At 44.3% G+C, this 12,302-nt stretch overlaps 1 protein-coding gene across 5 annotated transcripts in view; it reads right to left on the bottom strand.

The window, feature by feature from the left end:
- Positions 1 to 12,302, bottom strand: part of LOC115130645 (disks large homolog 3-like) — a 123,534-nt gene that overhangs the window by 76,411 nt on the left and 34,821 nt on the right. For 2 of the 5 annotated variants that reach the window (XM_065019677.1, XM_029661992.2), the window contains exon 1: positions 7,322 to 7,882. The exons of 1 other annotated variant lie outside the window; for it this stretch is intronic. In XM_065019677.1, coding sequence (XP_064875749.1) covers positions 7,322 to 7,699 — 378 coding nt within the window. In that variant the 5' untranslated portion in view covers positions 7,700 to 7,882. Of the gene's footprint in view, positions 1 to 7,321; positions 7,883 to 12,302 lie in introns of those variants that run through there. 2 more of the 5 variants (XM_029661988.2, XM_065019676.1) reach the window with 1 other exon arrangement.

Here is a 12,302-nt window from a genome sequence, read left to right as displayed (position 1 = left end):
AAGGGAACGATGGTCCCATCGTTGAATCAGGAGTACAGCCCTGCACAGCACATTTGCGTTTCTAGGCCAGCCACTACCTTGATCAGCAAAACCCCCTAAATAAAACAAAGCAGGCAAGCAAACAAACAGCCCTCCCCTCTCCCCTCTCCTCCCTGACTGGCTGGCTGGGAGAGGCAGAGGGTTGGGCCCAGGCAGGGGCTCTGACAAACATCATTCGGATCACATGGCCTGGCCTCACCATACATGGCAGAAAGCAGGCAAGCCGTTATACACACATCATGTACATGCAGTACAAACAGCCCACACCAATACACATTTCATTCAATTCTGCAGTATAAGTTTTTTATAAACATATACTGCAGATTTGGTTGCATCTGAGAAGCATATTTGTATTATATGTTGAGTCGAATATTTATATTTACAGTAAGCCTAACTTGAAACAAAGCAGGTCCACCTCTCTGTGAATGAAGTACTGCAAGTCCATGGGAGCTGCAGCAGCTTTTAAAGGAGGTGTGGGAGGTGAGGTTAGGATCTAGTCCAGGGTCATTGTTAGGCCAACACACCTGACTGTTCAAGGTCTACTACTTTTCTAATAGCTGTCAAATGATCCCCGTCACTCTGACGTCCACGTCTGGGCCGGCCTCTTCTCAACCACAGAATCCTTGCCCCCTCTAATGGTGTAGAAAAAGTTTACTTTTGTAAAAGTGCACATAAATATTGCAGCACACCTTGTCCCCTCTGTTTCACAGTGCATTTGCAGTGATTCACCGTGCTGCTCTCCTCCCTTGAATCTTTATGAGTCCGGTACATTTTGTTTTAGGCAAAGGTCTGTTTGAGATGGATGGATGGATGGATGGCTGGCTGGCTGATTACTCCATAATCTTATTAGCGATGACAGAGGTCGACCAATTATGATTTTTCAACGCCCATACCGATACCGATTGTTGGGGGACAAAAAGCCGATACCGATTGATCGGCCGATTTTGTCGATTTATTTGTAATAATGACAATTACAACAATACTGAATGAACACTTATTTTAACTTAATATAAAACATCAATAAAATCATTTTAGCCTCAAATAAATAATGAAACATGTTCAATTTGGTTTAAATAATGCAAAAACAAAGTGTTGGAGAAGAAAATAAAAGTGCAATATGTGTGCCATGTAAGAAAGCTAACGTTTATGTTCCTTGCTCAGAACATGAGAACATATGAAAGCTGGTGGTTCCTTTTAACATGAGTCTTCAATATTCCCAGGTAAGAAGTTTTAGGTTATAGTTATTATAGGAATATTTCCCTCTATACCATTTGTATTTCATTGACCTTTGACTATTGGATGTTCTTATAGGTACTTTAGTATTGCCAGTGTAACAGTATAGCTTCCGTCCCTCTCCTCGCTCCTACCTGGGCTCGAACCAGGAACACATCAACAACAGCCACCCTCGAAGCAGCGTTACCCATGCAGAGCAAGGGGAACAACCACTCCAAGTCTCAAAGCGAGTGATGTTTGAAACGCTATTAGCGCGCACCCCGCAAACTAGCTAGCCATTTCACTTCGGTTACACCAGCCTCATCTCGGGAGTTGATAGGCTTGAAGTCATAAACAGCGCAATGCTTGACGCACAACGAAGAGCTGCTGGCAAAACGCACGAAAGTGCTGTTTGAATGAAAGCTTACGAGCCTGCTGCTGCCTACCACCGCTCAGTCAGATACTTGTACGATTGTATGCTCAGTCAGATTATATGCAACGCAGGACACGCTAGATAAACTAGTAATATCATCAACCATGTGTAGTTAACTAGTGATTATGATTGATTGATTGATTTTTATAAGATAAGTTTAATGCTAGCTAGCAACTTACCTTGGCTTACTGCATTCGCGTAACAGGCAGTCTCCTTGTGGAGTGCAACGAGAGGCAGGTGGTTATAGCATTGGACTAGTTAACTGTAAGGTTGCAAGATTGGATCCCCTGAGCTGACAATGTGAAAATCTGTCGTTTTGCCCCTGAACGACGCAGTTAATACACCGTTCCTAGGCCGTCATTGAAAATAAGAATGTGTTCTTAAGTGACTTGCCTAGTTAAAGATTAAATAAAGGTGTAAAATAATAATAATAATAATAATTGTAAAAATCGGTGTCCAAAAATACCGATTTCCGATTGTTATGAAAACTTGAAATAGGTCCTAATTAATCGGCCATTCCGATTAATCGGTCGACCTCTATTATGGAGTAACTGTGTTGCACTGGAACCACGTCAGCTAGCTGGACGACTTTCCTCCCACGGGGCAGGGCACTGCTGGCTAGCCTGGTATGGAGGTTATACAATACCAAAGTTTGCGGACCGAGTAGGATCCCACAATTGGCTCCAGTATCTATTTCATGCCTCCTACATATCTGGATCCACGCTGTGTCCCTCCTGAATACACTGTACTGGATATTATGGTCAAATGTATCCATTTTGTTTACCCAAATACAGCTTTATGTGCACACGGCAGCAAAGACAAAACAGACTGACCTACTCTTTTATGTTTTATCACACCAAAATGCTCAAGGCTGAGATCCCACGAGTCTCATGTACTGTATAAAGTAGCACAATGTAGCAATTGCATTTTGCAAAAGCTATGATTAACACAAAAATGTGTAGGAATTCAGAGAGTCAAACCAAAGTATCAAAGTATCAAACCAAGCACAGGACATCCCACACTGTCTGACACCAAGCTGACTCTGGATATCCAGTTCTGTAACCCCCGAGCATCCGTCCAGCACTCAGCCCCAGTGATTAGTCAGAAACAGGCCCCCCCCCCCCCCCCACCCCTTTTCTACAGACACACACTGCATTTAGAATGACATCATTCTCTGAATGCCAAGCTGTCTGGCCTTTAAGAGTCACCAGAGATAATAGGGTGGATGGAGTGGGGGAGGTTTGGCCCCCCTGGGATCCACCCCAACCCCATCTTTGTCTGGGGCGGCCTGTGATCAACATTCTCTAAAAAGGAGAGGCAGCACCCCACCAATCAACTCCGCTACACTCACTGATAGACAGGCCTCACCACCAGGAACCTAGCTGCTCCTGTTTCTTACCTCTCTCTGTACCACTCCAGATGTACTGTTTGAAAGCTATGCATTATTACTGGCTGTACATGTCAACCCTGGGACATCTCAGGCCAGACAAACAGTGAAAACCAACCAACTAACCCCCCTATGCTCCCTTCTCCTATCATCTCCCTTCCATCCATCCTATCCCATCCTCTTCTCTCAGAGGCCCCAGTGACAGCACGATACACTGGATATCTGCTGACATATGTTATATAGATTGGACATACAGTATCTTCCCCATCAGAGAGAGGAATATTAGCCAATGACAACGCTGACATGTAACGTTACATCCAATATATATGCAAATAGGCTCTTCCACATTGATAAGACACTTAAAAGACAACCATGAATGAATAATCTGTAAAAATGGCCAGGGTGTATGGATGGACCTCAGAATACATGTCACGAGAAGGCCATACATCTTGTCCTTCTTGCATGTTCCTGTAATAAGGACACTAACGCTCCAGTCCCAGTGTAGTGTAGCCATAGCCTATCATGCCAACATCCCCTCGTCCTTGCTCCCCATTTTGAGATCAGCTCAGAGATAAATCCCTCTTGATCTGATGAGAATATTCCTGCGTTCTGATGGAGGCTGTCTAAATCACAACAGGGGTCTGAGCTCAAGACATCTGGGTAAAACGCCTTTGTAAGTCATCTCCTGTAATACTCCTTGGGCTGGACCCTGTCAGAGGCCTGGAAAATTACATAAAAATTGACAAAGTCTCATCACATTGACACAAAAACGCACAAAGAAAATGTATATATTTGCTGTATGCACAGAGATTCCACATACTGTACTAATCTTGAAGAAATGTTGCATGATGCAAACACACCAGATATGTGGATATAACTATCAAAGAAAAACTTGGACTAAAAGTCTGTTAATAACTGTTTATTTACTATTCAACTATTGTAGAAACATCTAGTGGTTGGATCGTCGAAAATGGAGACATTGGAGAGCGAGCCAAAGTTTCAGTGAGCAGGAATAACAACCGTGACCAACCAGCGAGAGAGAGGCCAAGAGATATTTCTGATCCAAACCTGAGGCTCTCGACCAGAAGCCACCTATGGGAGTGTTCATGATGTAAGCCCACACTCAACGCTCATGCATGATGCTGTATGTCCACAGAGCACCAATGATCTGGTAAACAATAGACCTACGACGGAGCATGGGGGACTGGGAGGGCATTTTGGAAAATGTTTCATATCTCGCTCATAATAAATAAAGTAAAATCCAATTAATATTTCAAGCTAATCATAGGCACAGAGCTGGAGAGCACACACAGACAGATTGGAGCCTGAGGGGGGAGGGAGAGCTCTGAGTGAAGAAGCCTCCCATTAGGCCAGGGTCTCCTCATCTCTCAAATGGAAATTCAACTGCTCATGTTTAAAGGAAATGCTCCTTTTAATCCCAACTGGCTTCATGTACATCCATCCATCCATAATTAACTTAACCAACCCCCTGACAAAAGCCATTGACTGTAATCTTGCTTTCAAGGAGATATGGTGGGGAGGGAGGAGAACAAAGACGTGCGGTTAAATGGAAGGTAACATAGTATACTTTGGTTAGTTTGGAACAATTTCTTAGCCATTTTAGGAACTTTTTATGGAACGCTTCTGGCTATCAAAATCCTTTGAAAAAACCCAGATATGAAAATATGTTAACCAACTGTAATCATGTATTATTTTGAGAGATTATGTCGGATGACTACTAATAACAGTTTCAGTTTCCCAAAAATCTTCCAAAAGATGCATGTATCAGAAAGATCAGTGTGGTTGTGTGACTGTGTATAATATGAGCATTACACATGTCCATGCTTGGCCTGGTGTCTTGTGAGGGCTGCGAATGGTGGTGGGGGAGGGGGGAAATTCCCACCCATGGATGTGCAGTGGGGATTGAAGGGAACAGAGATGCTCCAACGTCCATCCAAGGCTGTGCTTTGCCCACAGCAAGCAGAGGTGGATGGTGCTGTGTTGATGCTGTACTGGAGACTGAGAGGGTTCAAACCTGACCCTGTAGAGGGCCTTTTAGGAGGCTGAGGGACAGATGCTTGTCCACAGAGCCATGGGGCTCCCTCTCTCGCTCTCTCTCTGAGCATCCCCTCTCAGCACCACCAACTGCCTCCTCTTACATAATCCCCTCCCCCTCTCCAGGCCGGCTGTCTTTATTGGTTTAGTGCTCTCTTTTTCTACATTAGCGTTTTCACCTCTCTTTCCTGTCATCACTAATTCTTTCTCTGTATGTCCGGTGATGTTGTGGTTACAACAACATGGTTACATTGCAGATTATCACTGTTTGGATTTGTATGCTCTATTTTACACACGTTGAAACGTCTCTCTGTACACCCAGACTTTCTCCTAATAAAGACCAGTGATAATGTGCAAATGCAATATATTAGGCATTAAACCATCCCAAAGATCCTCTGACAGGATGACAGAAGAGTAGCAGGACCAATCATTTTAGCTCCATTGATTTCATCTATCAAAGGCTGTGGCTAAGTTGTGATGATGCATGCTCTAAATAACCCACCCCCTTCGCATGAATTGACAAGCCACTACATAAATGAATGAGCGGCTGAAAAACATTTCACGAGATATTGGCTCCAATTCATTTGCAATCTAAACATTACATTTACGCTGGGAATGAGCAGTTGGCAGGAGGATATTTGTACTGATGGTAAATAAATAATCGACACGAAAATGCTTACGTAATCAAAACTGCCGTGAGGTTTTAAACGTGAGAAATGAAATCTGTCTGATTGGCTTGGGCACAGCTGACGGTGGATATGGACTGGTTAGAATATACAATAGATTATTATTACAGCACAATGTCAAGGAAGCAAATCGTAGGCTACACGATTATGCTTCCTTTACTAATGAAACCTCTTCCTCCCTGGTTCTTGTAGGGAGGCCAAATAGTAATATCAGTTAGGTTGCTGTTCATCTGTGCTCAGTAGAATTTCTCCAACATTGCCAATGAGATTTCAGCCTCCATTTTACCCCCACTCTGTCTCTCTCTCCTGCCGTTTTATGCTCTCTGCTCAAATAAATTCACACACATACACAGTAGCTTCGAACACCGTGTATATTATGAGACTAAACAGACACACACACACACCCATTTCATACACACACAGTGGCCCTTCCCCCAACTCCAGCTCACTCTCATGCGTGCGTGCGCGCGCGCACACACACACACACACACACACACACGCACCCTGCCTAATTACAGATTGTGTTCATAGCTTTAGTCAAAAGAGAAATATCAAGACTGAGACAAGACTATTAAGGAAATGGTAAATGGAGAATATAAAACATGTGTTGGTTTAAATGGTCCTAGTTACAGTATCATATCTGCCCAGTAGGATGGAGGCTTCTTCCCTTTCATCAGTCAGCTTGGTCCAACCCCTCCATCTCACCCAACCCTCCATCGCAGAGCAATGTACATCTTTTAAGGAATAACCAGCCACATACAGAAATAAGCCATCTAATGGAGTCTGTCTTTCTCCTCATTCTCCCCCTCCACTCCTCCTAATCTCATTTTCTCTCTCTCTACAGGAAATCTGCCAGATGAGAGACAACCCTTTCATTAGTTCATCTGTGAGAAACATGCTTCATATATGTCAGGCAAAATGTATTTTTGTTAAGGGCCGATGGAGGAGAAACATGTGTCTGCATTGCAGCGTAATGAGCCGGCTTTAGCATAATTTAGCCTTCAATGAATATTGCTCGATCCCCGCTACACTCTCTGTGGCTGTTGAATGAAAACGAATGCACTGCTGTTTTAGTCTGTTAACATAGGCCTTTGGTGAAAAGCAACAAATAAGCAATACTTATTCCCATCTGATCTTAAGGCATGCCATTTTTATGTTGAAGTGAATATAGAACACTAGGCCTGCTCTGCATGGTAGACAAATGAATACGAAACAGCCCACTACTCCCTAAATGAATGAATGAGTATGAACAGATGAACAGAAAATCTGTATTAGAGCTGGGATGAGGCAGTGCATATGAGAGAGCTGAGGTTGCTCTCTACCACACCACAGCACAACAGGCTTCACCAAGACAGATAAGCACCTCTAAAAAGGTGTACACATGTCTGTTTCAACCCAACAACCTCACATCAAATCCCATTCACCCACTGCCCCTCTGCCTAATCCCTACGCCCCCAGAGGCATGGGATAGATGGCCATAAGGCCGGCTGAGGAGGTTGAGGTAGTTACCTGGTCGTACCACTCCCGGTTGGAACAGGTGCATTCCGGCCACCAACCTGCTTGACCACCGGCGGTGTTGCCATTCACCTTGGGGCCGCCCTTGGATTGAAGCTTGGGGTTTGGGCCTCCGGGACCCCCGGAAGACATCATCTTGCCCTTACTTCTCCCCAGAGTTCCCCCTCCTCCTCCCATGCCTCCTCCTCCTCCTCCGCCCGAGGCTGGAGGCTGGGGTAAGGTCTGCCCGCCCCCGGGCCCGTACCCGGCCGGGTATCCATAGGGCTCGGTCTGCCATTCTTGGTACTGAGGGGCGTCCATCCTGCGCAGGGCGGCCATGCGGGTCACCTCGTAACATTCTGGGCACTTGCAGCAGTGGTGGTGTTTGTGCATGCTGGCTGTGCTGGCGCTGTGCTGCGCTGAGCGGCGTGGTGTGGCACTTTCTCTCTGCTGCCTCCTCAGATCACACGCAGCACGCTGCGATCGGCTCGCAGAGCGCTAATACTGACGCAAATAACACTAATCACAGCAATTCAACTGATTTTCCTTTTTTCTCCAAATCCTGTTACTTTCCTCTCTTCATTCCCCTCAGATGCAAAAAAAAGAGCGAGGAGGGGGGTAGCAACAGGAAAACCCAAAAATTCACAATGAGTATGTAGTCTTCCTTCCTCTTGACGTAGAAGATCAAAGAAAATAATATTGTATATGATCACACAATCAGAGACCAGCCCCGATGGTAGAATTTTCCTCTCGCCGCTCTTGTTTCACAGTGATATGTATATAAATTCATAGATATATATTTGTTTATATATTATATATATTTACACACACACAAATACATATAAAAATATGAATATAAACAGACTAGCACAAATACACAGATATATACAGAGATATATGTATATATATATATATATAAATATCTATATGCGTGTATACAAATATATATATAAACAATATGTATATATATAAATGATATCCTCAGATGAAATCGTCCTCTGTATTTCTCTTCCCTTTTTTCAAACCCGTTTTCTTCCTCCTGTTTCACCTCCTGTGTTGAGAAGCAGTGTTTTCTTTCTGTTTCTCTCTCTCTTTTCTCAGCCTGCAGAGAGGAGCTGAGCACTGGATTGCCTCTCAGCCTGCCTGCCCTAGATGTGGATTATACAGAGGGATGCGAGCAAGGGAGAGGGAGATGGAGCAAAAGAGAGCGAGAAAGCACGAGAGAGAGCGAGGGGGAGAGGGAGATACGTAGCAGCATCCCTCCAGCACCTCAACCCTGACAGCCACAGCCAATCAACTGGCAGCACTGCCATCAGCAGCAGCAGCACCAACAGGACTGAGCGCTTCACTGGCTGCTCTTAAAGGGGCCATGCCACCTAAACCACATCGTTCACTGCCTAGAGAGGAAAGACACTGCCTCACACATGCAATGACTGTAACCTAGTCACATTTGTCCATCTCCTCCATATGACTGGGCTGTGTTTGGAAGTAAAAGACAGGAAAGATCATAACCGCTTTCTCTGTTTGTTCATTCCAACCCTCCGTGGGGATCCTCTGCCATTCGTCAGTGGGGATCCTCTGCCATTCGAATCCATGTTTTTCCTCGTTCCAATGCAGCCAAAATCCAACAGGCAACCTCTAATTTCCCTAGGTGTCTCTGGTCATCTCTGTTTCAATGATGGGAGCTTTGTTGTCTTGGGCCATTGATTGACACCCTCAGGGCTAATGTCATGTATAGCTCTGAACATCTAGACATAATGTAATAATGAAACGGGTGTGGTTGTGACTCACATTCACATGACAATCTTATTGCATTTGGTATATTAAAACATTGTAGGGGTGATTATACTAAAAGGTACCACCATTATTAGGCTTTGTCTTGTAATAAAGGGTGCCTACAAATCACCATACTAAAGATCCTTCTCTAGCCCTTCTGCCGATACCAATGTATTACATTTTCAGCAGGCCTTGAACAGCATTGAATAACATCATTCTGAACACCTAGATGAAACATAGCATGACCATCAGAGCCCTTTACTGACAGGTAGAGACCAGTGCAGTACATCTAAGAACCATTGGCTCACTGAAGAACCATGGGGGAAATATCTCACATGTTCACAATGATGACATCAACACATGTGTACGCAACAAACACGATTACACGCTTGGGCTTTCGAGTGGGTGGAGAAAGAGAGAGAGTGAGTGAGAATGCCGAAGAGAGACGGGAAGAGAGAGTATGGGTGGATATGTATTTTCTATGTGTGTGGTTATGAGTTTTAGCTAGAGATAAATTCATAAGCTTGCACAAAGCAGTTAAGTGTTGATCAGAGCTCCATCGAACAGACACTGAGGCTGAAGGTCTGTCTTTTGGATAACTGGTGTGTGTGTGTGTGTGTATATATGTGTGTGTCTGTGTGTTACAGTGTCGGCATTAAAGCCCTGCATCTGTGCATTATTAATGAAATGTGGTGGGGAGATGGAACTGGGTGTGTCTGTCTGTGGGGGAAGATAGTGGCTATATTTACATATGAGTGTCTGCTGTGAGAGAGGGAGACACTATCTATGAAGAGAGTACATTCGAGGGTACACATAAAGAACATCTAAGAGTATGCATCTTGGTGTGTGTCTGGGGACATAAAACAGAGTGTGCATGTGTATCAATGTGTGTGTGTGTGTGTATCGGAGTGAGTGCTTACAGTCAGTACACACTATGCCTCTGCAGCCCTACCAGGAGGCACAAACAGCAGGCTCAGCCACTTAATTACACGCAACAGTAACTCACTTCATTATCATGATATTCTATTCCTGTAACTTATGGAGATTCTGCAAGCGGAGCAGAAAGAAGGGGGAACTTTAGCATTTTTTTACAGAGCGAGGGGCCACTGAGAACTCCCATCTCGGATACGAAGACGCAGTCAAAGCCAATCACAGCTTCAAGGCGGTGCTTGAAGGCGGTGGCTTGAAAAGACGTTGCAAGCAAATCCATCATGGCACACATGACCAAGCACATGTTGGAACCATCCTCCCTCTGCCTCTCAGTCTCTCTTACCTATCGTCTGCATCATATTTACCATCCAGCGGTATGCAGCGAGGGGGTTTGCAGTATAAAAGGCAATATATGACAGAGGGAATGAAAATGGATGGATACAGTACAGGCAGGAGAGATGAATGGAGAGCCGGAAAGAAACAGACTGCCTATACTGTAGGAACACAGATATGTTTTGAGATGTGTTTGTGTGTACAGTGCATTCGGAAAGTACTCAGACAATTGATGTTTTCTACAGTTTGTTACGTTACAGCCTTCTTCTAAAATAGATAATTATTTTTTTCGGCACATTAATCTACACACAATACCTTATAATTACAGGTTTTTAGACATTTTTGCACATTTAATTATAAAAAAAAGTATTCAGACCCTTTGCTATGAGACTCGAAAGTGAGCTCAGGTGCATCCTGTTTTAATTGATCATCCTTGAGATGTTTCTACAACTTGATTTGAGTGCACCTGTGGTAAATTCGTTTGATTGGACATGATTTGGAAAGGCACACAGCTGTCTATATAAGGTCCCACAGTTGACAGTGCATGTCAGAGCAAAAACCAAGATATGAAGTCGAAGGAATTGTCTGTAGAGATCAGATTGTGTCGAGGCACAGATCTGGGTAAGGGTACCAAAAAATGTCTGCAGCAACGAAGGTCGCCAAGAACACAATGGACTCCATCATTCTTAAATGGAAGACCAATCGGGGGAGAAGGGCCTTGGTCAGGGAAGTGACCAAGAACCCAAAGGTCACTCTGACAGAGCTCCAGAGTTCCTCTGTGAAGATGGGCGAACCTTCCAGAAGGACAACCATCTCTGCAGCACTTCACCAATCAGGCCTTAATGGTAGAGTGGGCAGACGAAAGCCACTCCTCAGTAAAAGACACATGACAGCCCGCTTGGAGTTTGCCAAAAGGCACCTAAAGACTCTGACCATGAGAAACAAGATTCTCTGGTCTGATGAAAGCAAGATTGAACTCTTTGGCCTGAATGCCAAGTGTCATGTCTTGAGGAAACCTGGCACCATCCCTACGGTGAAGCATAGTGGTGGCAGCATCATGCTGTGGGGATGTTTTTCAGAGGCAGGGACTGGGAGACTAGTCAGGATCGAGGGAAAGATGAACGGAGCAAAGTACAGAGAGATCCTTCATGAAAACCTGCTCCAGAGCGCTCAGGACCTCAGACTGGGGCGAAGGTTCACCTTCCAACAGGACAACGACCCTAAGCACACTGCCAAGACAACGCAGGAGTGGCTTCGGGTCTCCGAATGTCCTTGAGTGGCCCAGCCAGAGCCTGGACTTGAACTTGAAAATCTCTGGAGAGACCTGAAAATATCTGTTCAGCAACGCTCCCCCTCCAACCTGACAGAGCTTGAGAGGATCTGCAGAGAAGAATGGGAGAAACTCCCCAAATACAGGTGTGCCAAGCTTGTATGGTCATACCCAAGACGACTCAAGGCTTTAATCACTGCCAAAGGTGCTTCAACAAAGTTCTGAGTAAAGGGTCTGAATACTTATGATAAATGTTATGTTTCCATTAATATATATATATTTTTTATAAATTAGCAAAAATGTATAAAAACCTATTTTTGCTTTGACATCATGGGGTGTTGTGTGTAAATTGATGAGGGGGGAAAAAACATTGAATCCATTTCAGAATAAGGCTGTAACGTAACAAAATGTGGAAAAAGTCAAGGGGTCTGAATACTTTCCGAATGCAGTGTATGTGTGAGTGTGCATGTGTGCGTTTCTAGTACCTCTGGGAAAAAGAATCCTATTCCTTCACAAATGATGTAATATGAAATATAAAATGTTTTGCTAGGTCTCCTAAGTCAAAACCAATCAATGACCAGTAGTCTCTGTATAAGCAGGACAGGGAAATGGAATGAGAGCGAGAGAGAGAGAGAGAGAGAGAGGGAAAGGAAGAAAGAAGGGAACAGAGATACACGAGGTTACCAA

The sequence above is a fragment of the Oncorhynchus nerka genome, linkage group LG6 (genome assembly GCF_034236695.1).
Source record: "Oncorhynchus nerka isolate Pitt River linkage group LG6, Oner_Uvic_2.0, whole genome shotgun sequence".
NCBI classification, from domain to species: Eukaryota; Metazoa; Chordata; class Actinopteri; order Salmoniformes; family Salmonidae; genus Oncorhynchus; species Oncorhynchus nerka.
The sequence above is the reverse complement of the archived record's forward strand: the minus strand, read 5'-3'. Positions and strand labels throughout refer to the sequence as shown.